The following is a 26,787-nucleotide window of genomic DNA, read 5'->3' as shown; positions in this document are numbered from 1 at the left end:
AAGGGATTGATGACCTCCAGACATGACTTCAGTCTAGTTGACTCTCATTTTACTTATGTGAACTTATATGCAGACCTGCTAGTAACAGATACCGTGCTTTCAGCGCGTCGATAGGGTCGGATATTTGACAACAAGTATAGTACGCCGAGTCAAAGACTGGGCGTATTATAATTGTTTGAGTAAAAATATCAGACCCTATCGCCACGCTAAAAACAGGATAGCGTTTATATTGTATTCTGATGTAGTTATGCGGTTAATAACTTGCAAAATATAAGTTTTTGCTTTGATATGCGGTTGGTTTCTGACGAGAGCAGACGCAATTTCTTCGCGCATGCTTCTTTTTGCATAACATTACTGCCGCCCTCTTGCGGCCGGACAGCACAGCGGCATTCGTGCTCAGCTCAACTTCAAGTTCGAGGTTTGACGCTTGTAAATAAAACCACAAAAAAAACCTAACCATGCGGAAGAGCAAAAAGCTCTGTTTGTGTGTTTTGTCCCCTCCATTTTGATTGACCCAAAGTCCTTTTTAAAGTTAGATAAACACGCACGCGCTCGTCTCACAGACGTGACAAATTGGAAACTATTCACTTTCTCAGATCGGAAACTAGTTTTATTGTGTACAAGGGTATTGAATATATATATATGTCTTGTTTTGTCGGATAGGAAGCAGATAAGGGTAATTCATAATCAGCTTTAGAGTTGGCTAGCATTGGTAAGTGGGATTGCATGTCTTCGATTGTATGAGAGCAAAGAAAATACTGTCTGCTCGAGTTGAACCGGAACTGCTACGTGTGGTTTAATGTTGTAAATATAAAGGATATTGAGCAACTTCCGTAAAAAATATGGACCGATGATCGAAATAGGGCTGTGTGAGACTATCCAATCACACACCCCTACTTCCACCACGTGTTTATCAGAATAGCAATATTGCCTTATCACTCAAGACCAAGAACGCACATAAAAGATCGTGTAACCCCTGTCATAGTGCGATGGATTAGAGAAACCGAAAATATCAAGCATGCTTCCAACAAAATCAGCATATTGCTGTGTAAATCGCGGGTTAAACAGGCCATACATGGAAAACCCAGCTCCTAAAGACAAACCTCTCTCTCTCTCTCTCTCTCTCTCTCTCTGTCTCTCTCTCTCTCTCTCTCTCTCTCTCTCTCTCTCTCTCTCTCTCTGTCTCTCAAACACACACACACGAACACACACACACACATACCCCAAGTTACACACGTACACACATAGGCCTACACACGCACTCACTCACTCTCTCACACACACAAAACACACCCCCATACGCACATATAGACAGACGGACATATTAACACACCTTTACAAACAAACACACATACACACACACATACGCACATGCGCAAACACACACCCATCCACCCACTCTCTCTCTCTCTTTCTTTCTCTCTTTCTCTCTTATACAAACAGACACACACCCACACACACACACACACACACACACACACACACACACACACACACACACACACATGTACATACGCACGCATGTACGCACGCACACACCCACAGACACACACACACACACACACACATACGTGTGCGAGGGAGTTTCATTCGATGAACAAAGAAGAAGGATCATTAAGTGGAATGTTGTCAATTTCTTGAACGTTTTTGAAGCTAGAGCATTGAAACTGTCCACGTTCCTAGTGTTTGTTGACCCTCAGACATGATTTCTGAATCCTTGACTTGTGTCTCTCCGAAGTTCGTATGTATAAAGATTACTCTTGTAGTTTTAATGCGGATCGTCCGTGAAACATTTGGACGTAAGTGTAATGTTGGAATGAGGCTTTGGTGTTTGGTTTGATTGCGTTAGTTTTGTTTTGTGTGTTTTCCTGTTTGTTGGCTCACGTAAGTGTAGCCTATGCGATCGTAACTTTGTCTGTCTGTCTGTGCGTGCGTGCGTGCGTGCGTGCGTGCGTATGTGCGTGTGTATGTCTGTGGTAGAAACTCTAACATTTGAAGACGTCACATTACATTGACGTCACATTATGACGTAAGAGGGTTAGACGTCACGCGAAGGAAGTACTGAAAGTCTCGGTCATTATTATTTTGAGCGCGCCGAGACTAGTTGGCAGTCGTGTCCTTGTAAGTAGGCTACATGCAGACAGACAGATCTAGATCTAGTGTCTCGCTTTCTTGCACAGTTTCACCTATGCTCTTTCTGTGTGTGTCTGTGTGTGTGTGTCTGTGTCTGTGTCTGTGTGTCTGTGTGTGTGTGTGTGTGTGTGTGTGTGTGTGTGTGTGTGTGTGTGTGTGTGTGTGTGTGTGTGTGTGTGTGACGGAGTGATTGAGTTTGTGTTACTGTTTGTCGATTTCTTACGTGAGCCTTGATGGCTTCGCCTCTTGTTTTCTTTGCTTTGGGTTTTTTTGTGTGGTTGTGTTTTGTTGGTAGTTGTTCGTCTTGGTTAATTTCAGAACCAAACATGTTTATAATGCTTTCAGCTTTAAACCTCAAATGTTATATTGTTTTATTTTCCATATAAACTTATAATGTACCATAATAAGATAACTAAAACTGTTCAACTTTGATTTCAAGCCACACGTAAAACCCATCTATTCTTTAGGAACACTTAAATGTGTCCCTGTCTTTCCCTCCTTCTCCCTGCCCCCCCCCCCCCCCCTCATCTCTCTCTCTCTCTCTCTCTCTCTCTCTCTCTCTCTCTCTCTCTCTCTCTCTCTCTCTCTCTCTCTCTCTCTCTCTCTCTCTCTCTCTCTCTCTCTCTCTCTCTCGGGATTTTTAGAGGAGGTAGGAGATCACACCGTTTTCAAAGTAAATATGGATAATAATATTGACTTGGCCCTATCATGTTCGGTCCTTGAGTAGAACCATGTCGAGGAAAATGTGTTAGTTGAACAGAATCAAACACGTCCTTGATAAAAAAAAAAATGTAAATGACGCATGCGTACAAACCATTACGCATTATTGTTCGACCATCCGGGACTCGACCAGTGCAAATATGTTAAACCCATTGCATTGTTCACACAGACGAGCACTAAAACTAGTTTTGTTGAAAAAATCCAGTATCGTGTTTGACGATTATTAGAAACTTACAGATTCTGCCATTAAGAGACAGATTTAAATTAAATAAAGGCGTGCTGTTTCACAAAATCCTCTCCGGCTGTGCACCACGTGCTTTCATTCTCAAGCCAAACCAAACTGAAAGCTTAATGTCCCCATTCCAAGGATAAATCTTTTCAAATCAAGTTTAGCTTATTCTGGCAGCGTAATGGGGAATACTCTCCCAGAATTTGATAGAATCCCAATGAATCTCAATACTATAAAATAAAAAAAAATGAAAAAAACATTGTATTTAAATGTCAACTTGCAAAAGGTCACAGTGATGGAAGACTTTGTTTTAGATTATGTTCACATTTTTCATAGCATCATTGTTTCATTATATCAAAACTCCAAGTTTGATAACACATTTATTGAAGCATGTTATTTTCAGTAATTTTCCACAACTGTACATATATGGTGTAATGCCATTTTTGTGGACATATTCCTATTATTTTTCCTTTCTACTTTATTTTGTATTTTGTATGTGACTGTCTGTGTAAACATGTAATTACAGTAGTAATTACTGCTGGTTAAAAAAAGCACGTACATAGTTGTACATGTAGCTGTAATTGTAAATAAATATTTTCTGTTTTTCTGCAGCTAGCTTGTATGTTCACGTTTACACTGTGACTCCACTCTTGAAAACGTATGAGCCATAGCTTAGATTGGAATCTGCCAGGATTCCCAATTTCGCTGGTTAGATTATGATTTTTTTTTATCTTAACCTGCTAAAATCATACTTTTAATCACAACTGAATTAATTCATGGTCATATCAATCAATCAATCAATCAATGAGGCTTATATCGCGCATATTCCGTGGGTACAGTTCTAGGCGCTCAGCACTGATGCCGTGTGAGATGAAATTTTATACGGCCAGTAATTGCAGCCATATAACACTTATTCTAATTTCAGCTGGTTCAGATCGAAGTTCCGGTTTCATCCAAAAGTGTACTTGATAATGTTAGAATTTTAAATTCAATGGGTTTTTGTATCAGCCAGCAATGACAAACACAAAATTGATATGAGCTCAGCGAAAAGTTTCGCAAGTACCCCTCAAAATGGACGTAAAAACCTCTCGTTTTCTACTGCTCAAGCGCTCCACACCTGCATCAGTAGAAATGACATTACACAAGAGACACGCAATATAGCAAAACAAAACAACCTGTTCTGGATAGATAATTGATTTGGCTTTCTCTTCGTATGTAAAGATTGCCAAGTTAAGCCTATTCGGATATTTTGTCGATTTTTTAATTGGTACCTGACGTTTTCGTCAGGTCGATTTTGGGGGTACCCTTACTTCGGCGGCGGTCACGTGATACCTATAACAGAAATCTGTGATCCGAAAAGTGTGCCATATTATGATATAGCCAAGTGAACCCATGGCCTTTAATGGCATATTAAGATTGAATGAAATTAATCGGGATTGAATGTTTTAGTTGGGGTACGAAAATGGGTGCAATAATTATTTTGCATAGTTTATAATGCTTTTCCTTGTGCTAATAAACTTATTAGACTTGTTATATCGAAGCTCGTTTTCCTGTGTTCGACGTTGAACTTAAAACAGTGTGGGTGTGTCTGTCTGTCTGTCGGTTGGGCTGTCGGACTGTTTTCCTGTGCTTTTTTCCGTCTGTATGTTTATCTGTGTGTATGTCATTATTTAAAGGTAAAACTCGAGGTCTCGCACAACAAACAACCAATCAACCTTTTTAAACAAAACAAGATCACTTGCATCCCTTTTAAACCACGTTTATGAAAAAGCTGATTAAATGCAGTGTGCATATATATATATATATATACGACTAGTGTCTGTGTGTCTGTCTGTGTATCTGTCTGTGTATCTGTCTGTGTGTCTGTGCGCGATGCACGGCCAAAGTTCTCGATGGATCTGCTTCAAATTTGGTGGGCATATTCAAGTAGACCCGGGACACGACACAACCTGGTCGATATTTCAACACGTGCTCTCAGCGCGCAGCGCGGAACCGATTTTGGTTCCACCTCAGCTATTTTGGTTCCACCTTAGCTTACCCGGGCCCCCATACCGACACACCATAGCCGCTACACCACATCACAACGCCAAAGTTCTCGGTGGATCTTTTTCAAATTTGGACACCGTATTCAGCTACACCCCGGACACAATATCATCGATGAGATATTTCAACACGTGCTCTCAGCGCGCAGCGCTGAACTCATTTTCGTTTTTGGGTTCATTTCACCATTATAAGTAACTCTTCCTTATCTTCTCCAGTGTTTGGCGTTTATCTCCCTTCCTTCGTGTGGCTTTCCCGTTCAGTTGTAAGTTACTATTATTTTTAGAATGTCACTGCGCTGTCCACTGCGCTGTCCACAACGCTTCCCTTGCACCCGTAAGTTGTTCTTACTGTCAAAGTGAAAAGGTCGAATCAATTTATAGCCACGCGAAAAATACACTCTCACCTATCTCTATATATTTATAGATACAGATATGCATATATATATACGGCTTCTCTGTGTGTGTGTGTGTTTGTGTGTGTGTGTGGGCAAAAACCTATGTATTATAGAGTTCTGTTTGTGATGGGGTCTAGCGGCTTTTGTCTGTCTGTATGTTCTGGCATGTGAGAAGCCACAGCAGATGATATAGGGCTAAGAAATAAGCTCAAAAATTCTCAATCCCGTTTGACAGGACTTCGCCTTTCAAAGGTGATTGTGGTGAACCGCCACGCTGTCTGTCTCTGTCGCGCCGTTCACCCCAAATTCCCGTTTCTGAGGTACTATTTTTAGAATGTCACTGCGCTGTCCAGAACGCTTCCCTTGCACCCGTAAGTTGTTCTTACTGTCAAAGTGAAAAGGTCGAATCAATTTATAGCCACGCAAAAAATACACTCTCACCTATCTCTATATATTTATAGATATAGATATACATATATATATATACGGCTTCTCTGTGTGTGTGTTTGTGTGTGTGTGTGGGGGAAAAAACCTGTTGATTGTAGAGTTCTGTTTGTGATGGGGTCTAGCGGCTTTCGTCTGTCTGTATGTTCTGGCATTTGAGAAGCCACAACAGATAATATAGGGCTAAGAAATAAGCTCTGAAATGCTCAATCCCGTTTAACAAGGGTAAAAGAAGAAACAGAATCCGTTAGTCGCCTCTTACAACATGCTGGGGAGCATCGGGTAAATTATTTCTCCTAACCCGCGGGGGGTAACAACAAAACTACTTCATGAAAGGTCATAAATTCATCACAAACAAATGAAACCTAGCGATATGTTGTGTCTTCTTACACAGTCATGGAGTGTGTGTATCTGTGTTTCGATACACAGACGTTCTGAGAAACACGAGCGTCAAGTTCAAGTCAAACCAATTGACCCCTGACACACAAATGTTGACCCGTGCACAAGACGTATCGATAAAAGAAGCGCACATACGAAATAATAATAAAAGCGAAGAACATAGCAACAAGATATGCAAACATCTAACAAAGCCGAGCAAGCAGAATGACAGGTCTAATGAAAAACAAAGAGGCAATGAGTCGGAAACAAGATCGCGATTCTTTCCTTCGCTGCACGACGCAAATCTTCTGTGACCTTTGACCCAACGTGCCATGCTGCACGATGCAAATCTTCTGTGACCTTTGACCCAACGTAGCTTGGAACACATTCGATAAACTAAGCTTAATATTTACAACTGAAAACCGAGGGGGTGGAATACTGAGAGGAACCTACAGAACTGTGCATCCTCAAACCTGACATACTTATCTCAACATTTAATGAACTCAAAAACACAGAAAGTTGCTTTCACACGCCAGCTTTGATTGCAACAACGTGCTGGGGCCCCCAAACATGTATTATCAAAACGGAACTCGTGTTTCAAAGCATGGCTCCCTGTGTTGAGTTTGCACTTATTTTCTCACTACCAAAACGATGACAAAAACGATGTTTGGTGGTTTGTTGTAAGACCATCTTTTGTGTCGATCCTCGGGGGGCATATCGACTTTTGTTTCATATTTATTGACCGCGGCCTTCGCCTTGGTCAATAAATATGAAACAAAAGACGATATGCTCCCCCTCGGACCGACACAAAAGCTGGTCTGTCAACAACCCATCAAACATCTTATAATGTTGGTTTAGGGCAACGTGACTAAAAAGATAGGCCGGCTTTTTTTTGCTTTTTTTAATTTAGTCGATTTTATGGAGGTTACTTTGCTTAGTTTCGGTATGGTTCGCAAAATGTGCCAAAAGTTGGGGTTTTTTTTTTAGAAATGAAAAAAAAGTTTCAGGGACGGCGGGAAAAAATAGGATCGGCCGGGTTACCGTAAACCAACATATATTGTTGTTTGGCCTTATATACGTTAATACCACAATCTGAAAAACAATACGCTTGCGTCTACTTGATTAATTGCATTCTACAAAAAAGAGCCCCAATAGCTCATTTTTATATACAATGTGCGTGATAATCATAAGAAAGAATGTAAAGATTCCCTCGACAGTCAATAGAAATATCCACATCACAATATACAACAAAACAAAAATAGCTCGAGAGTGGGCTTTTCCCCCCAACTCAAATTCAAAAAATGCAAGTCTTGTGGGGTTTTTCTTCTTCTTTTTACATTGGTCAAGTTTTGACTAAATGTTTTAACATAGAGGGGGGAATCGAGACGAGGGTCGTGGTGTATGTGTGTCTGTCTGTCTGTCTGTCTGTGTGTGTGTGTAGAGCGATTCAGACTAAACTACTGGACCGATCTTTATGAAATTTGACATGAGAGTTTCTGGGTATGATATCCTCAGACGTTTTTTTCATTTTTTTTGATAAATGTCTTTGATGACGTCATATCCGGCTTTTCGTGAAAGTTGAGGGGGCACTGTCACGCTCTCATTTTTCAAACAAATTGGTTGACATTTTGGTCAAGTAATCTCCGACAAAGCCCGGACTTCGGTATTGCATTTCAGCTTGGTGGCTTAAAAATTCATTGATGACTTTGGTCATTAAAAATCTGAAAATTGTAAAAAAAAACATACTTTTTATAAAACGATCCAAATTTACATTCATCTTATTCTCCATCATTTTCTGATTCCAAAAACATATAAATATGTTATATTTGGATTAAATTCAAGCTCTGAAAATTAAAAATATAAAAACTATGATCAAAATTAAATTTTCGAAATCAATTTAAGAATAAGAATAAGAATAAGAATACTTTATTATCTCATAGAGAAATTCAGGGGTGGTACATAACAATAATACAAACAAGACATTGATTTTACATAAAACATATAGCACTATATAACATGGACATCTTTAAAGCACTGCGCTTACATATTCTCGCACACCTACGCGTATAACGAACTATGGCTAAACATCATTGCAAAATATCATAACATACAATATATCGCAGGAAATATACGGTTGTACATAAAACCAATACATACATGTACATTACTACTGATTGCACTGGCAGAAGAGGGGCTGAGTCGGGTATGTGGATGTGTTTACATGTTGCTAAGGGTGATGGATTTGGGGATGAAGCTGTTTTGCAGCCTGAGTGTCCTAGCTTTGTGCGTGCGAAGTCTACGGCCAGAGGGAAGGAGTTCATAGAGGTGGGCTAGGACATGGGACCTATCTGAAGCTATCCGCCTACTCTTTCTCACCACACGCTTTTCATACAGGGACTCCACACTTGCTTGCTGCCTGCCAATCACCTACTGACATTCACCATTCGCACTAAGACATTCCTGTTCTTCACACTCAGACCTCCATACCAGGACACAAAACCAAAAGTGATGACAGACTCGATGAAAGAGCGGTAGAAAGTTTGAAGGATAGAAGAGTTCACATTCAACTTCCTAAGTTTCTGAAGGCAGTAGATGCGTGACTGACATTTTTTGTGTATGAGGGTGGTGTTTGCATTGAAGGACAGCTTATCATCGATAACTGTGCCAAGATACTTATATTCAGTCACACGCTCAACAGTCACACCATCAATCATCAGGTCAGGGACAGGGGCAGGGTTTCTTCTAAAGTCTATCAGAAGTTCTTTGGTCTTTGTCACATTTAGGTCTAAAAAGTTGTCTTTACACCAGGCGTTGAAACGTTCTACTTCTGCAAAGTAAGTTGCGTCACTATTGGAGAGATCTTCTAGCGCTGTATCATCTGAATATTTGATAAGACACTTTCATCTTATTCCTTGTCGGTTCCTGATTCCAAAAACATATAGATATGATATGTTTGGATTGAAAACACGCTCAGAAAGTTAAAACGAAGAGAGGTACAGAAAAGCGGGCTATCCTTCTCAGCGCAACTACTACCCCGTTCTTCTTGTCAATTTCACTGCATTTGCCATGATCGGTGGACTGACGATGCTACGAGTATACGGTCTTGCTGCGTTGCATTGCGTTCAGTTTCATTCTGTGAGTTCCACAGCTACTTGACTAAATGTTGTATTTTCGCCTTACGCGACTTGTTTTTTCTTCTAGAGAAATTCAAGCTTTACGCCCTCACGGCAAAGCCATTTGGGGCATGTTCCCGGGTTTTAACCCGACTTTAGATGAGATGCACTAGTGTTTGCGTGTTTAGGTGGTATCAGCCATCTGCACTTATGGCAGAATGACCGAGGTCTTTTACGTGCCACTGTGGTGACACGGGGGTGGGAGATGGATACCGTCTCTGGGTCTGCACATAAGGTTGACCTGTGTCCGTCCCGGCCCGGATTCGAACCAGCGACCTTTCGATCACAAGTCCAGTGCTCTACCACCTGAGCTACCCGGGCCCCCTTTTTCCTTCTATTATTTTTCTTTTCTTTTTTGCTTTTTATTTTTGTTTTTGCACTGCGAATGTGTTGTCGCACTTTTGTATTTTTATTTTCGACATTCATTTTTCAAGGGTGGTTGAATGTCACCGTGGGTTTTTTCTTCTTCTTTTTTTTTTTGTTTTTGTTTGTTTTCTTCTTCTTTTTTTTATATTTATTCGTTGATACTTTTTTTAATGTCGACATTCATTTTTCGAGTGTGGACAGATATGACAGTTCCTATCTTTTTTAAACTTTCATTGTAAGTTTTGCTTGTTACTTTTCCTTTTTCCTCGTATTTACTCGAGAGATATGGATGCAGCCACGCAAATGTCCAGGCTGAAAATTCGTACTCTTGATTTTTTTTAGTTACCTCTTGTAAGGTCTGTCTTTTCTTCGTTTTCTTTTTCTCTCCTTTTAATTCTTTTAAATTTGTTCTTTTTCTATTTTTTAAGTCACGTGTCTGTATTTTTCTTAATCTGAGAGCACATGTTCGTCTGTATATTTTTTGTTTCCAGATTTGTTCATTCTTTCTGAGCAGTTTATGACACAGTCTGATGTAACTTTCCTTTTGTTTTCTTACCAGTATTATACCGCATGTCCACTCAGTGGGACAGCATTGGACGATTTTACTGTGTGTAACTTCCTCCCAAAGGCGCAACGGGCTCGTTGACAGGGTCCCAGATCCCAAGGCGAGCAAACAGGTCAGTGGGATACAAGAGGTTTTCATCATCATCGCTTGGGTTCCGGGCAGACGGCAGCATTGTATCGCGGGCCCGGGACTGGAGTGATGCAGAGTGCAGCCTTGAGCCCAGGGACGATGAGTCCTGGGGAAGTGAATCCATGGACGGTGAGCAGTGAGAAGGGTTGGCCAGGGAGAGGTAGGACTCTGATGAATCTTCTGACGGACCAAGGTGTTGACTCTGCATCTGCTGCTGCAGCGTCTGTTGAGCGTGCTGCAATCTTTTAATCTCACGTTGCATCCTCGTCATCTCTTCCTGCGGCAGAGCCCGATGGCTCTGCGCTGTGCCAGGCTGGTTTGCTGCAGGCATCATGAAGTCTGGCTGCTGTTGTGGATCTCTGTAACCCTCTGCTGTCTGCCGATACCCGTTAGCCTGCGCCGTCTGCTGATACCTGCAATCCAGTACCGTCTGCTGACCTCTGTAACTCTCCGTTGTCTCCTTGCCCACGTGACCATGTGGGTCTCCATAACCCTGTTGGCCTCCATGACCCGGCTGACCTCCACGACCCGGCTGACCTCCATAACCCGGCTGACCTCCATAACCCGGCTGATCTCCATAACCCAGCTGACCTCTGTAACCCTGCTGATTTCCATAACCCGGCTGACTTCCATAACCCAGCTGACCTGTGTAACCCAGCTGACCTGTGTAACCCTGCTGATAACCCAGCTGACCTGTGTAACCCTGCTGATAACCCAGCTGACCTGTGTAACCCTGCTGATAACCCAGCTGACCTGTGTAACCCTGCTGATAACCCAGCTGACCTGTGTAACCCTGCTGATAACCCAGCTGACCTGTGTAACCCTGCTGATAACCCAGCTGACCTGTGTAACCCTGCTGATAACCCAGCTGACCTGTGTAACCCTGCTGACCTCTGTTACCCTGCTGATCTTCGGAACCTTGTTGACCTCCATGCCCCTGTTGATCTCCGTAACCCTGCGCGGTCTGCCGAAAGCGTGTCAGTGCAGGAATCATGGGGTCTGGATACAGCCGAGGGGCGGCGTTTAGAGGGTACATGGTAGAGTGAGGCTGGGGGACGGACCTGGGTATGGGGGTAAAAGAGGTCTGCATGCTTGAAGCCTCGGCATTGGGGTACCTAATTGGGGGGTACCCTGAACCAGTAGCCTGCTGTGCTTGTTGACGTGGTGAATCAACATCTCTGATTTTGGGACGGGTCTGTTCCTGGAGGTCGGTGACGTCAGTCATAGCGTGTTCTGTGGCGTGGCGTCCACAGCTGCTCGTTCTACTTCTAGCGCTGGACGGCTGACAGAAAAAACAGGCTACGATTGATGCACATTGACATATATTGGGAGTTGACTAACTGAGAGCCGCGTTGAGAGTTGACAAACAGGGAGACACGTTGAGAGTTGACAAACAGGGAGACACGTTAAAAGTTGACAAACGGGGAGACACGTTGAGAGTTGACAAACAGGTAGACAGGTTGAGAGCTGACAAACAGGTAGACAGGTTGAGAGCTGACAAACAGGGAGACAGGTTGAGAGCTGACAAACAGGGAGACAGGTTGAGAGCTGACAAACAGGTAGACAGGTTGAGAGTTGACAAACAGGTAGACAGGTTGAGAGTTGACAAACAGGGAGACAGGTTGAGAGTTGACAAACAGGTAGACAGGTTGAGAGTTGACAAACAGGTAGACAGGTTGAGAGTTGACAAACAGGGAGACACGTTGAGAGTTGACAAACAGGGAGACACGGGAAGATTTGGCAAACAGAAAGACGTTCGTGTCAGACAAACCTTTAAGTTCAAGAGCATTTAAATTAGCTTGGTCTGTATTGTAATCAAGTAGGTCTTTTCAAAACAGTTTTACCCTTATGTGTATGCGTTTTGTTTTGTTTGTTTCATTGTTTTTGTTTTTGTTGTTGTTTTTCTGATCCCACTCTATGTAAAACCTTACATTTTACTTCTTATTCTTGTCTGGCCATCAAAGAACCAATCAGTTTACCTGGAAGTTGGACAGACTGCGGCGGTCACGTGACGGCGCTGAGGGTCGGCTGATAGAACGTGTGTGAGAGTTTGATTGTCGCCCTTGTCGACTGGTCTCCCTGCTACCTGGAGGCACAATTTGTGGCGCCATTGAATTCACAACATTTCAAAATATAACTTTCATTTGTCCATTGGTGTGAAGTATTTAATTGTATTTTAAGTACAGTTGATATTTATGCAACAGTTTCAGTTACCCCATTGATATGTCAGTATTGAAGGGAAGACCAAGTCTTGTCACTAATTATTACCACAAAACACACGCGCACACACACACACACACACACACACACACAAACAGAAAATACTACTGCGATGGCAACAGCAGGGCATATTAAAGGTTGAGGCCTAGGCAGTATTAAAGCTTTTTGTTAAACAGAGCCTTTCTGGTCAGACAAATCAAGAACATTTCTGGCCTAAATAATTTGTATCATTACTTACAGAGCCTTTCCAGATAAAACAGTTAAAACTACCAGGAACAAAAGTCAATGAGCATGTGATATATCAAATGGGCAAAAAAATAACCCTCATGGCCGAACCAACTTTCAGCCGTATTTGTAGTAGTTGTATGTTTTATTAACTACTGAAGTAGTGGTCGTCGTTGAAGGAATTGGAAAAATTCTTGAGTTATACATCCTCCCCCCCCCCTTTTTTTAAGACCCCCAAATTTAAGACTCCCTCTCCTTTAAAACCAGTTTTCTCAGACTTTCCCTCCTTTTTAGGACCTGGTTTTTTGTCTTATTTTAGGTCTTAAAAGGGGGGTTCCACTGGACACACACATTCTCGGTTAAGACGCAGCGCCTGATACTCACGGCGATGTTGGACTGCCGGGGTCCGAGGCCTGTCGTATTGCACGGCTGGAGGGGCCGAGGCTGCAGGTTGACCGTATCCATAGGGCATCCCTGCCCCGTTATCCTCCTCCTCCTCTTCGGAGTAACCTGAATCGCCCGGGACGTGTTCCTCCCTGGGGAAGCTACGAACCTCCGCTAGAATTTCCTTGAGAGGGCGTCCCCTCACAGAAACACCGTACTGGGTCAGCACTTGTGTTACCTGAAAGGATTACAGAAAAACCGTACAAGGCCAGCACTTGTGTTACCTGAAAGGATTACAGAAAGACCGTACAGGGTCAGCACTTGTGTTACCTGAAAGGATTACAGAAAGACCGTACAGGGTCAGCACTTGTGTTACCTGAAAGGATTACAAAAAGACCGTACAAGGCCAGCGCTTGTGTTACCTGAAAATATTACAGAAAGATCGTACTAGGCCAGCACTTGTGTTACCTGAAAGGATTACAAAAAGACCGTACAAGGCCAGCGCTTGTGTTACCTGAAAGGATTACAAAAAGACCGTACAAGGCCAGCACTTGTGTTACCTGAAAGGATTACAAAAAGACCGTACAAGGCCAGCACTTGTGTTACCTGAAAGGATTACAAAAAGACCGTACAAGGCCAGCACTTGTGTTACCTGAAAGGATTACAGAAAGACCGTACAGGGTCAGCACTTGTGTTACCTGAAAGGATTACAGAGAGACCGTATAAGGCCAGCACTTGTGTTACCTGAAAGGATTCTAACGAAAGGCTAGTCAAATTAGGTCCCGGGTGGCTAATAATAGCTGAAACATACGCCTAGACATAATATACATAATATACATACTCGTTGCTTTTTCAAATATTGGAAAGCTCGCTTTCGCTCGCAGTTCAATATTCAAAAAAAGCAACTCGTGTTAATCTGGTACGACACAGCAAGCCATGTAGAATTATCTATACATCTAGTAACCTAACAGGTTGCCTCCCCTGTCCCACACTTCGGACAAATTAGGCGCCACAGGACCTACATACACTGAAAGGGATCGATTCTGTTGGTAGAAATTATTTAAAATAATGACCGACCTGTTGATGATCGATGTTGTGGTTCCGTTTACAGCCGGGGCCAAACCTACACCGGTCTTGGACGTAGGGGTCACACATGTGTAGGGAGTGACAGTTGGCCCCTTTGGTGCAGCCTTTGTGCACATTGTAATACCTGTGTTTGGAGGTAAATTAAACCAGTTCAAATAGTTCTGTAACGATCTGGGAACATTCCATCCCTTCGTTTTAAGTTTTCAGTCTTAGTATTTGTGTAACCGTTTTGATTTTGTTTTGTTATTGTTGTTTTTGTTTGTTGGGGGGGGGGTGGCAAGGAGGATACATGCTGTTATTCCAACATAGCAAACAAGTTTGATCAAAGCTGCAACTATATAGAATATCTCAACAATAGCAAGTAGACATAGTTCAGCAAATTTACCTCCGGTATACCTAAAATAACATCTCGTGGTGAAAACTCATCTAAAGATAAAGAACATAACACTGGTTAAAATCTTTCACCTTTCTAACTATTTTTTCACCCCCCCCCCCCACACACACACACACACAAACACACACACCCCACTCCCACACCCCACACACACACGCGCATCCCCCCCCACACACACACACACACACGCACCCCCCACACACACCCACAAACACACACACACATACACACACCCACACACACACCCACACACACACCCACACCCCCCACACACACACACACACACACACACATGCTCACCTGCACACGCTGGGCACCGTGACACCACACCGCACCCAAGGTAGACAGAACAGTGTCCTCAGCTCCGTCAGAGTCAGACCGTCCAGCAGATGCTGCTCCAGAAGACGACGGTTGTGAGGGTCATTCTCCAATTTGTGGCCAAAATGACACACGTCCCCAAAGCTGCACTTGCCACACAGGAGGTAGAAGACACAGAAGTGGAGGCCGCCACAGTCGGCGTTGAGACACGGACCGCACGAGCTGCTGTTAGTGGGGCACAGTGTCAGCTCTGTTGTGGGGGCCACGCAGGGGATGATGGCTCCGCGTTGGTTTCGGCGCTCAAAACTTGTGAACACCTGCCGTGACGAATCAAAAGCAAGAATGTAAGTTCATGGAGCGGCTTTTAAAAAAAACTTTTTTTTATGGAATCTTTGAAGGCACAGTAAGCCTCCCGTAAACCATCACAGATACGGTCAGGCTTTTACACACAGTACAAACACCCTTTCATTTAAACACTCACCGATTGAGAACATCCTAGGTGCCCTCCGTAAAGAGCGAACAATTTTCAAAGAATTTATTTTTGCGTGGTTTATCTTACCCCTGAGCCATCGTGAATCCGTGTGATCCAGTTTCCCCTTTTCACAATGTAGTCGTCAGTTAGTCATTTGAATGCGACTCGATGTGAGCTTAATATTTACAATAGCACGTTTTTATGCACGAAACAAACGGCTGTGGTTCACAAGAACTCTAGCGATGGCTTTTGACTGTTGAGAGGAACGGCGATATGCACTGATAAACCGTCGTCTGCTACGACCCTTGCGTGACCCTGCTTCCGGGCTTTTCTTTTTTCAAACTTTCACAACTTCGAATTGTACTGATCTTGTCTTGATGAAAAAAGAATTATTTTATGATTAAAGAATGTTTGTGTAACAAGCTGTCAATTTATTATTTAGATTTTAAAAGTTAGGTCTTGCGCAAAAACGCACCACTCTCCAAAAACATTTTGATAATCATCGATTCACGGCTATCGCCAGTTTACATCGGTAGAATGAGACACGAAGGGAAGTAACTCATGTTTGACCTGAGTTCAGGATGGGTCCAAAAAGTGTTGGAGACAATCTGCAAAATTAATTCTTTAAAAATTGCTCGCTCTTTACGTAGGGCACCTAGGATGTTCCCGTTTGTTGAGCGTTCAAATGGAAGGGTGTTTGTACTGTGTGTAAAAGCCTGACAGTATCTGTGATGGTTTACGGGAGGCTTACTGTCCGGGGGTGAATTCCGGTATTCATAACAGCCGTCCAGCACCAAAACGACGCGCCATTGCTGTTGAGGCCAAGTCCACGAAAATAAATTCTTTGAAAATTTCTCACGCTCGACAGAAAGCAGCCAGGATGTTCCCGTTCGGTGAGCGTTCAAATGGAAGTATGCTTGTACTATATGTAGACGCTCGGAGAGCTCTGTGATGGTTTACGGGAGGCTTACTGTGCCTTTAATAAATCAGGCAGAGCGCTATTTTAAGTTATGACTAACAAAGGGAAGGAAGCCCTCTAAACGAGGAGGAAAGCGCTTGTTTCATTTTCATATTTTTTTCTCTCAGGTGCCAGGAGACTGCTTTCGCAGAACTTTTATTTTGTCTATTGCACATGTTCATGGGCTTGAAAACATGGATACACGCATGCAGGAAAAATAAGAAAAAATGGGTAGCGCCGTTCTGTACGTGGGCTCGTTTTCCCCAGGGAGAAGCAGTCGAATTGTAATGAGGGTAACCTCACAGGACTATATAAAATCTTATTTTTATCCTTATCCTTATGTATGCATTTAGAGCGATTACTTCCCTTTGTTTGTTAAATGGTTGACATCGACCCAATATGGTCTTTATAATGGTCAACTGGGCGAATACAACAAGTAAATAAAGGACTTACTTGAATGTGCGTTGGATGTGATCAGTCTCTGATAAAGATTTTTTTTTAAATATCGGATTACTGCCGCGACGAGCAGAGGGTAAGGAAGTTAAATTGAACAGGCGGGTAAATTGAACAGGAGGGTAATGACAATGACAATGACAATGACAATTCTTTATTTTACGAGGGTAACAGAATAAACATTGGTATACTTTTTTGCATCTGGCCCTCGCCCTAAAGAGGGACTAAATCTACTATAATAACTACTACTACTAACTACTACATAATTAGTAAAACAGTATAAATTTATGTACATAAGTGCATTATATGAAACATTGTAGTTTATAAATGTTCATGACAAGGTGCAAAGCAAAAATTTGCAAGTCAATTAGAGTCAGAATACTATATGCAATAGTACATCAACTCTGTAAGACAATGGATATTATGCAGAACATCATAATTTCGTGAACAAAAAGCAACCAACCTCAGGATATCTTAGCAACAAATTCGTCAGTTCTTCGACGCTGCGAACGTTGAATGCTTGAGGATTCCGCTTTGTGCGAGTCAAGTCATTCACCCAGGTCATCTCCTCCTCACAGTGCAACTGCTCAGAGCTACTCAGCACCAGGCTGCGTAACTGTTTGACGAACACAGCAACAGGGGAACGTGTTGAGAGGTCCATGGCTCACAGATAGGCTTTCCTGTGGGAAAAAAGTAGCAGTGGTAGTTGTAGTACAATGGAACCTCCCATAACGACCCTTCCTGATAAAGACTCCCTCGTTATCCGACCGATTTTCTGGGCACGGATCCTTTTCATACTGTAACCGACCTCTGAATGGCGACTCCCCCTCCCCCCCCCCCCCCCCTCCGCTTTTTTCGACGACCGAACTACAAACAAAGGGTCAATAACAACTTTCACCTTTTCCTCAGTAAGTGTCAAAGTTCATAATGACGTTACCCAGTACACCCACTTCAATAGTCACGCATCGCGGCGGACATACCATCAGGTGTGGCACGCATCGCGGCGGACATACCATCAGGTGTGGCACGCATCGCGGCGGAAATACTATCAGGTGTGGCACGCATCGCGGCGGACATACCACCAGGTGTGGCACGCATCGCGGCGGACATACCATTAGGTGTGGCACGCATCGCGGCGGACATACCATCAGGTGTGGCACGCATCGCGGCGGACATATCACCAGGTGTGGCACGCATCGCGGCGGACATACCATCAGGTGTGGCATGCATCGCGGCGGACATATCACCAGGTGTGGCATGCATCGCGGCGGACATACCATCAGGTGTGGCACGCATCGCGGCGGACATACCATCAGGTGTGGCACGCATCGCGGCGGACATACCATCAGGTGTGGCACGCATCGCGGCGGACATACCATCAGGTGTGGCACGCATCGCGGCGGACATACCATCAGGTGTGGCACGCATCGCGGCGGACATACCATCAGGTGTGGTGATCAGTAGTGCGTGCAAGGCAAGATGTTACAGTTGCTGACTCGACCCCGTTTTTCCCCTTTGCTTTCAGAAATGAAGGACCGCCCTCAGATCAGGGTAGGGGGAGGAAGAGAGAGGGTGCGAGATTAGATGCAGTTCGAAAAACAACTCAATAATGATAGCCTGCGTGGATGCTACCCATTGACCCATTGTTGGAGGTTTAATTTACTGTAGTTGCTGTTGTAGTAATATACTCGTCCTAACAAACTTTAGGCAGGTGCATTGGAGTGTTGATCTTTGTGATGATGCAGTTTATGATTGTAAGACCAATGCATGTTTTCATTGTACCAAATTTTACTGATTGCATTTGGTACAATAAAAACATATCTTCAGCATTGATCTTACGCCATAATTATATGACAATATAATTATGTGGTCTACACAACTTGATTTTGATACAACAAAAACACCAACACATGTCAAAAACAGGCTTTTTCGTCACATAACGCACGCTTGTTGACAGTCTAGATCCCCGGAAGTCCTCTCTATAACATTTTAAGGTAGTCCAGCCATTCTGTGACGGGATGCGCCAGATATTGTGAGATGGGTCTGGCTGACCAACCTACCTTCGCGCGCGATCCAGAGCAAGTGAAAAATAGCGACTATCCACAACCGGAACACGTCGCTCCCAACGCATATGGTGCGGAACAGTTCCTCACCCGTGGAATGGGTATCTATGAAAACAAAACAATAATGATGACGACCGGAAGTCCGGACTCCTGCGGAGCAAGCGGAGCAAGGGTGGAGTATGCTGCACCAGGCGGAGAGATGACGCTACTTCCGTTGCAGGAGTGGAGAAAGTGGTGTGTGCGGTGCGGAGCAAGGAATAGGACACGTTTCTATTTTTTGGCTCCGGTGCAGCGGTGCAGCCAATCAGCGCACTCATCACTTTCTCCGGAAATAATATGTGAGTTGCTTCCCTTGTTCCCCCAAGGTAACTGATCGAAAACATGGCGCCTCCGATGACCGATGAAGAGACGTTCGATTTCATCGAGCAACTGGAGTACCATGAATGTATGTGGAATCAGGCTGTACAATTTTTTTTACAATCGTTCGGCATCGAAAGAAGCCTATTTAGATCTTGCGCGGCGATTCAACTAGACTGTGTTTTAAAACCGTGCTCTTTTGCGCGCAAGTTTGCCGAATAACCACAAAATGGGTCACCACTTGCCATCACATTGGAGTCACTACAGTTTGCACGTGAATTTAGTGCAGCGATCACCGTGTTGATGTCTGTGTCAAATAACGGGCAGCGCGAGAAGAGAAACGATGACGATGTCATATCATAGGGGAATCCCCTATCGGAGCAGGATCGGAGCGTGTGTGTGAGAGGGCAGGTGGAGAGCGGAGACAATTTCCTTGCTCCGCTCCGCTCTTGCTCCGCTTGCTCCGCCCGTGTGTGAGCCCCGCTTGACAGGAGAGCTGGGCGATGCAAACCGATAGCCAATTGAACTTCATTCAATCATTTTAAGCATAGTTTCGGAGCAGTTTTGAGCAAATCATTGCAGGTGTTTCTTAATGACAGTACAGCGAATGTCCCTTGAACTTTTTAAGGTCCAAATCGTCAGAATTCTTTCCAAAATGGCGCCTTCGGTGACTATCGGTGCACATGACATTAATCGTTCATACATATATGTATACTCTTTTGGAACTCATTTAATGACTGTTTCAATACAAGCAGTTCTACATAATGACACTTTAGACTGTCGCGGCGCGGACGACTGTCGCTCATAGCAACGCACATGAACACTCGATCACTGCTGGCATGCTTGACTAAGCGTAACTTCAAGCTACTTTTGGGGATTACTTTTGCGTTAAGACCTTTAAATACCTGCTTCTGTGAAAATAATTTACCCGTGCTTCGACTCGGGGTCAGCTGAATAGTGACATACTTTGCATACATACTATTGATACAACCTCACAATTAAACATATATTATACAACTGTTACATAAAAGGGTAGCTTAACTTTTGAAATTGACTTTATTGTATATTTTGATATTGACGCCAAACAAGGTACAAGCAGGCCAAGGCAGAGGTCAAACGTGAGATCCGCCATGCAAAGACTACCTATCGCCAGAAGATTGAAGACCACTTCTCCTCGAACAACACCCGTGAGGTCTGGCGAGGCCTCCAGCAGGCCACAAACTATAAGCACAAGGCTGCGCCTTCAGACAATGTTGACCCTGACTTACCTGACAAACTGAATGTGTTTTATAGCAGGTTTGACCAGAAGAACCCCTCACTCGGTTACCGTCCTCCTCTCCCTGACGATGCGTCTCTTTTGGCGCCGGCGTTTACCATCCAGGAGAGTGAGGTCAGGGGTCTCTTCCGTAAACAGAATCCAAGAAAGGCTTCTGGTCCTGACCTTGTCTCAACATCGACCTTGAGGTCCTGTGCTGACCAGCTCGCGCCTGTTCTTACTGACATTTTTAACACTTCTGTGCAGCAGATGTCTGTGCCACGGTGCTTCAAGTCTTCAGTAATTGTCCCAGTCCCCAAAAAGCCCAAGGTAACTCAGCTGAATGACTTCCGCCCTGTGGCACTGACATCTGTCATCATGAAGGTTCTGGAGCGGTTGATTCTGCGGCACCTGCGGGCTTTCACGGGTCACCTGTCTGACCCACTCCAGTTTGCTTACCAAGCCAACAGGTCCGTCGATGATGCCGTCGCCATGGGTCTTCATTTTGTCTTGCAGCACCTTGAGAACCCTCGCACCTACGCTAGAATGTTGTTCATTGATTATTCCTCCGCATTCAACACGATCATCCCTCACAAGCTCTTCCACAAACTGATTGGTCTCGATGTCCCTCTCTCTCTCTGCCACTGGCTCCTAGATTTCTTGCTTGACCGTCCTCAGGTCGTCCGACTCAACAACTCACTCTCTGCCTCACTCACTCTGAACACTGGTGCCCCGCAGGGTTGTGTTCTGTCCCCTCTACTCTTCACCCTTTTCACCAACGACTGCACCTCCGCTCACCCATCCACACACATAATCAAATTCTCAGACGACACCACCATTGAAGGCCTGATTTCTGACTCCAATGAGGACGCATACCGGGGGGAGGTTCAAAGAGTGGTTGAGTGGTGCTCTGAAAATGATCTCGAGCTAAACGTTCTTAAAACAAAAGAAGTCGTTATCGACCCTCGACGAAAGAAAGACCCCATCTTGCCCCTTGAAATAAATGGGGAAGCTGTGGAACAGGTCTCTTCATTCAAATTTCTCGGCACACTGATCTCTGAAGACCTGAAATGGGACGGGAACACCACGTCCATCATTAAGAAGTGCCAGCAGCGGCTGCACTTCCTGAGACAGTTGCGCAAGTTCCGTATGTCACAGCAAATCATGGCGCAGTTCTATCGCGCAGTCGTTGAGAGCACCCTGTGTTTTTCTATCACGGTCTGGTATGGCAGCACCACTGAGAAAGAGAAACAGCTACTGGAGAGCATTGTGCGGACAGCCTCCAAGGTCGCGGGCTGTGACTTCCCTTCCGTTGCCTCTATTTTTGAGTTGCGCTCAGGTCGAAAAGCAGGAAAGATTGTTCGCGACCCCTCCCACCCGGCAAACCTCTTCTTCGAGCCTCTTCCATCTGGTAGGCGCTACAGAGCTCTGAAAGCCAGAACTAGTCGCTTTCGCTCTAGCTTCATCCCCCATGCTGTACTGACAACTCCTGTAGTGAAGACGTTGTAATATACTGTAGTTATAGGATTGGGGGGGGGTTTCTTTTGTTACTTAGTCCTTTCACTGCATTCCATTACTGTTCTCATAACTTGTGATAGTGGAAGTATGTGCAATGTGGAATGGTCCTTATTTTTTTTTAGGTGCTTGAGTAGTTCTGTGATGGTAGTAGTTTTGTGCAATGTGACTCTAGGTTCAGGTGCTTGAGTAGATCTGTGATAGTCTGTTAATACTGTTGTTTTAAACTGTCTAACTGGCTAGATCATGATTATATAATTTTATGTGATGATCTGACTAAATGATAATAATTACGTGTACTACTTACTTTTAAATGGATTATAATTTTTAGGTATTGTTCTAGTATTCACTAATGTTGCATTGATATTACTGGCACCCCTTTTAAACTGATATGGTTTTTACCTTTACAAGGCGACGATGTGAATTTGTGATGTAGATATGTGGCTGGTTATGTGTGAGTATGTAAATAATTGTGTGTGTGTGTGTGTGTGTGTGTGTGTGTGTGTGTGTGTGTGAGTTGTGTCTGTGTGTGCATGACAGTGTAATGTACGTATGTATGCATGCATGGTGATGTGTGTCTGCATATGTGTCTGGTTGGTTTTTATTTTATTTTTACCGTGCCGTGCCAAGATGAAATCCTTTTGCAAAATTGGTGAATAAATATCTTGTATCTTGTACCTTGTAAGACCATCCCCCTCCCCCCTATGTACAAATTTCGCTCAAAAGTAGGTGGAGGGTGTTTGCAAGGTACTGTGCAGATTCTGTTTCCCATGAGGACTATCGGTATTGGATCACTGGGTACGATAATGATACAGTCATGTAGTAGGATTTGTCTAACCTCTTTCGCTGTGACACGGACGCGTTTGTGTGGGCGCAAGTGCCTCGCCAGAATGGAACATGGCGACTACTAACAACAACAATCCCTTTGTCTCATAGTTTTAGAACAAAATTATGCTCATGTATGCTCGTGTCACAAATGAAAATGATGACTCAAGGTCTGCTTCGTATATCTAGCGTTACAAGCAGCAGCGCCTGTGTCTGAACAAAAATCATAAACTTGCACGCACTGAAATATCATAATTGCATGTAGTCCGTTCATTTGTCCTGATCAAAGTCATCTAGCACAATCACGTATTTAAAAAAAAAAACCAGTCTGTTCACTCTATCTTTTATCCCCCAATGTCGGCCTGTTACATTTAGATGAGTCTCTCAAATCTTCTTCAACTATTGACATGGCTATGCGGACACTGCAGTGGCAAGAGTACGCACTCATCTGTATGATGCATTGCATTCAGCATATTGTCATTATTCATTCGAATGATAGCTCTGTATTTTGTGAAGAGGTTAAGAATCAACTGTAAATAGAAACCGTTTTTTGACACCTTTGGAACAAATTTTGTGGGTGGGCGATTACAAGTTACTATACCCAACACACAGTTTTTGACACAAAGTAGCGAGTGGGCGTTTGCTCGATACCAGACGGTTTCATGCAAGATAGTTTACGGTACTACGTTTTTGACCGTTCTTGCGATCGACACCAGCATCAGTAGGAATAGCATAGCACACGAAATACGCAAGGTAGCTAAACAAAACAATGTGTTCAGGGTAGATCATTGATTTGACTTTCTTCTCGTATGTCAAAGTTGCACAGTTTTGCCTATTGTGAATTTTTGTCGATTTTTCATACGGCCCTTCCGTTTTTGTCTGGTCGATTTTGAGGGTACCCTTATTTGAGCGGCGGTCAAGTGATCCCTGTAAAAGAAATCTGTAATCCAAAAGGTGATCCTGATAGTTAAGTAAACGACCTTAACTGGCATATAACGTTTTAATGAAATGACACTGGAATTAATGCTTTAATTTGGGCTCGAAATTTGTTGCAATAATGTTTTGGCTAAGTTTACTTTCAGCGCTCTGCGCACGCCCTCTACATAATCAGCGTTGATCAATGCTACAATAGAAGCACAGTATCGGGATGGATAACCGTGTGCGTTGAAAAGGAAAATGAATTGAAGTACTTACCACTACGTCCACTAACAGCGGTTGAAGCAAAGACAATTGCCACGCGTTGATTCGTCGACGACAGACTACACAACTTGAGTCTGAGTAGAACCGTCATTGCTTTCTCTATACCTTGGCAGGCATCCAGAACAAGATACAGATTTTTTTTTTTTTACAGAGACATTAAAAGTGCCGCTGTGCGCACTGGTTCAGCATTGAAGCCGTCTCCGCATGAGTGTTTTGTATTTTATGTCGTCATTTGCACTGTGACAAAGTTATCAAGTAATAGGCACACCCTTACAAGTTATGATCCCAAGCAGAACTTAAGGGCGGCTACGGTTTACACACACACACACACACACACACACACACACTCTCTCTCTCTCTCACACACAGACACACACACACACACACACAGACACACACACACTCTCTCTCACACACACACACTCTCTCTCTCTCTCTCTCACACACACACACTGACACACACACCGCGCACACACACGCCGTAAACCGCACACACACACACACACACACACATGCTTACGCACGCATACACAGATGCACAGACACTGAGACAGACAGACTCACACAGACTCAGTCTAACTACACAAACACTGTGACACACACACACACACACACACGCGCGCGCACACACACACACACACACACACACACACACACACACACAGTGACACACACACACGTTTTCAAGTCAGTCGAGTAGACCTGCCTCTCTTTTGTGCATGCACTGCTCCAAGTTTTATAAATTAAGATCAGAACAACATCAAAAACAACAACAAGAACAACAACAACAGCAACAAAAACAAACAACAACAGCCATGAACAACAAGGCCTTACCTGTCTCTCTGTACTTAGCTTGTTGTTGTCTTCCTGCAGCCACTGTCAAGATATTTGCAGTCGATAATGACAGCGTGCACTGAAAAATGGATGTGTACAGTGAACAATATCTTCACGTACACACACCAACGAAGCGTGAAGCTGGCAGTTACTCTGACCTGGACTTGAACACAAAACTGCGACGATTCAAAATGCTTTCAAAAGCAAAACTTTGTTTTCTGTAGCAAATTATCTCTGTGTACATAGAGTCAAGACTGGAGAACTGCTTGGCTCCGGGAAAGGAAAAGGGGGATTCCCTTCAGTCACTGAGTTGAAAGGACTCTGCGCCAGATAATCGATGAATGGAAAGTAGCCTAGCCGGCTAGTGTCGACGGCAAGGTATTTGCTTGTAGCTATTTCTGTGGTTCGTATAATTATTTTGTGTATGTTTGTCTCTTGCTGTGAAAGCGTATATTTTGTACCTGTCTACTTTTCGCAGTGTTTGCGTCTCTCTCTGTCTGTCTGTCTCTGTCTGTCTGTCTCTCTCTCTATCCTTGTTGATGTGTGTGTCGGTGTCTCTACTGACTTGAGAAGAAAACAAGTCGCGTAAGGCGAAATTAAAAAATTTAGTCAAGCTGTCGAACTAACAGAATGAACCTGAACTCACTGCATTTTTACAGCAAGAGCGTATACTCGTAGCATCGTCAGTCCACCGCTCGATGCAAAGGCAGTGAAATTGACAAGAAGAGCGGGGTAGTAGTTGCGCTGAGAAGGATAGCACGCTTTTCTTTATCTCTATTCTTTTTAACTTTCTGAGCGTGTTTTTAATCCAAACATATCACATCTATATGTTTTTGGAATCAGGAACCCACAAGGAATAAGATGAAATTGTTTTTAAATCGATTTCGGAAATTTTATTTTAATCATAATTTTTATATTTTTAATTTTCAGAGCTTGTTTTTAATCCGAATATAACATATTTATATGTTTTTGGAATCAGAAAATGATGAAGAATAAGATGAACGTTCCTGTTGCCGTGTTGTTCAACACCTAAGGAAAACGTACCTGGTTTTCGATGTTTTGTTGATTGGGTATACGTGTATCACCGACACCTTCATCGTCTATAAATTCCACACAAGCGATCCCCAGTAGGATAAACTAGATTTATACAAATCAATGCGTGGGAGCGGTAGCGTATAATTCAAAAGACTCGCTCTACCAGGAGGACGCTCAAACAGGTCTTGGATGTATGAAGGTGTTTCATGGTTGGGTTGTACATTTTGAACATGAAAACACTAGCATAGAACTGCTGTTGTAGCGGAAGAATGTTCAGTTGAGTGTATTTTTCTTGAGTAGTCATATTGGGATCTCGGTTTAATAACTTTACACCTCTCTTGTGAAGTGTGTTTATTTTCTTTATACAGCATGACTTTCCTTCTTTGTCTCTGTTAATCTAGGGAGAAAATATCCAGCGATATTTCTCCGTAGGCCTAAAGTTCGGCCATGACCTAGGCAAAATAACTTGCGCAGCCGCAGAAACAAGAAAATGGAAATCTTTTATGAAATGATTGGGAGCCACGCAAATTTAACCTCTTGATTCCGACCATGAACCCGCTGTTGATAATCTGGAAGGTCGTACCAGAAATGCAGATCTATTTCTGGCCGATTCATATAT

General features: G+C 43.4%; 4 protein-coding genes across 4 annotated transcripts in view; 1 reads left to right on the top strand and 3 right to left on the bottom strand.

Moving 5' to 3' along the window:
- The window catches only part of LOC138978025 (uncharacterized), a 33,089-nt gene extending 31,937 nt beyond the window's left edge, over positions 1-1,152 (top strand). The window contains exon 12 of the mRNA XM_070350643.1: positions 1-1,152. This exon is cut by the window's left edge and continues 949 nt beyond it. The gene's annotated coding sequence lies outside the window, so the exon portion shown is untranslated.
- The window catches only part of LOC138978029 (uncharacterized), a 135,675-nt gene extending 109,454 nt beyond the window's left edge, over positions 1-26,221 (bottom strand). Inside the window, exon 1 of the mRNA XM_070350649.1 lies at positions 26,163-26,221. The gene's annotated coding sequence lies outside the window, so the exon portion shown is untranslated. The remainder of the gene's footprint in view (positions 1-26,162) is intronic.
- LOC138978026 (uncharacterized) lies at positions 8,194-25,416 on the bottom strand. Its single transcript, XM_070350645.1, has 7 exons — positions 25,134-25,416; positions 17,548-17,764; positions 15,184-15,518; positions 14,481-14,613; positions 13,404-13,641; positions 12,554-12,660; positions 8,194-11,856 (listed from the first exon to the last, which is right to left on the bottom strand). The coding sequence occupies exons 2-7, from the start codon at positions 17,743-17,745 to the stop codon at positions 10,483-10,485; spliced, it is 2,385 nt and encodes a 794-aa protein (XP_070206746.1). The 5' UTR covers positions 17,746-17,764; positions 25,134-25,416; the 3' UTR covers positions 8,194-10,482.
- Positions 18,036-18,512, bottom strand: LOC138979137 (protein PBMUCL2-like). The gene has a single exon (XM_070351947.1). The coding sequence runs from the start codon at positions 18,510-18,512 to the stop codon at positions 18,036-18,038; it is 477 nt and encodes a 158-aa protein (XP_070208048.1).
- Positions 26,222-26,787: the final 566 nt, after the last annotated feature.

Source organism: Littorina saxatilis, linkage group LG10 (assembly GCF_037325665.1).
Source record: "Littorina saxatilis isolate snail1 linkage group LG10, US_GU_Lsax_2.0, whole genome shotgun sequence".
Taxonomy (NCBI): domain Eukaryota; kingdom Metazoa; phylum Mollusca; class Gastropoda; order Littorinimorpha; family Littorinidae; genus Littorina; species Littorina saxatilis.
The sequence above is the reverse complement of the archived record's forward strand: the minus strand, read 5'-3'. Positions and strand labels throughout refer to the sequence as shown.

Excerpts from the sequence above, each read along its gene's own strand:
- LOC138978026 (XM_070350645.1), bottom strand. The coding sequence starts at position 17,745 with ATGGACCTCTCAACACGTTCCCCTGTTGCTGTGTTCGTCAAACAGTTA. Across the intron at positions 14,614-15,183 it reads ACGGTGCCCAGCGTGTGCAG|GTATTACAATGTGCACAAAG; the intron begins GTGAGCATGTGT and ends CTCCAAACACAG. Across the intron at positions 13,642-14,480 it reads ACAACATCGATCATCAACAG|GTAACACAAGTGCTGACCCA; the intron begins GTCGGTCATTAT and ends TAATCCTTTCAG.
- LOC138979137 (XM_070351947.1), bottom strand. The coding sequence starts at position 18,512 with ATGCGTGCCACACCTGATGGTATGTCCGCCGCGATGCGTGCCACACCT.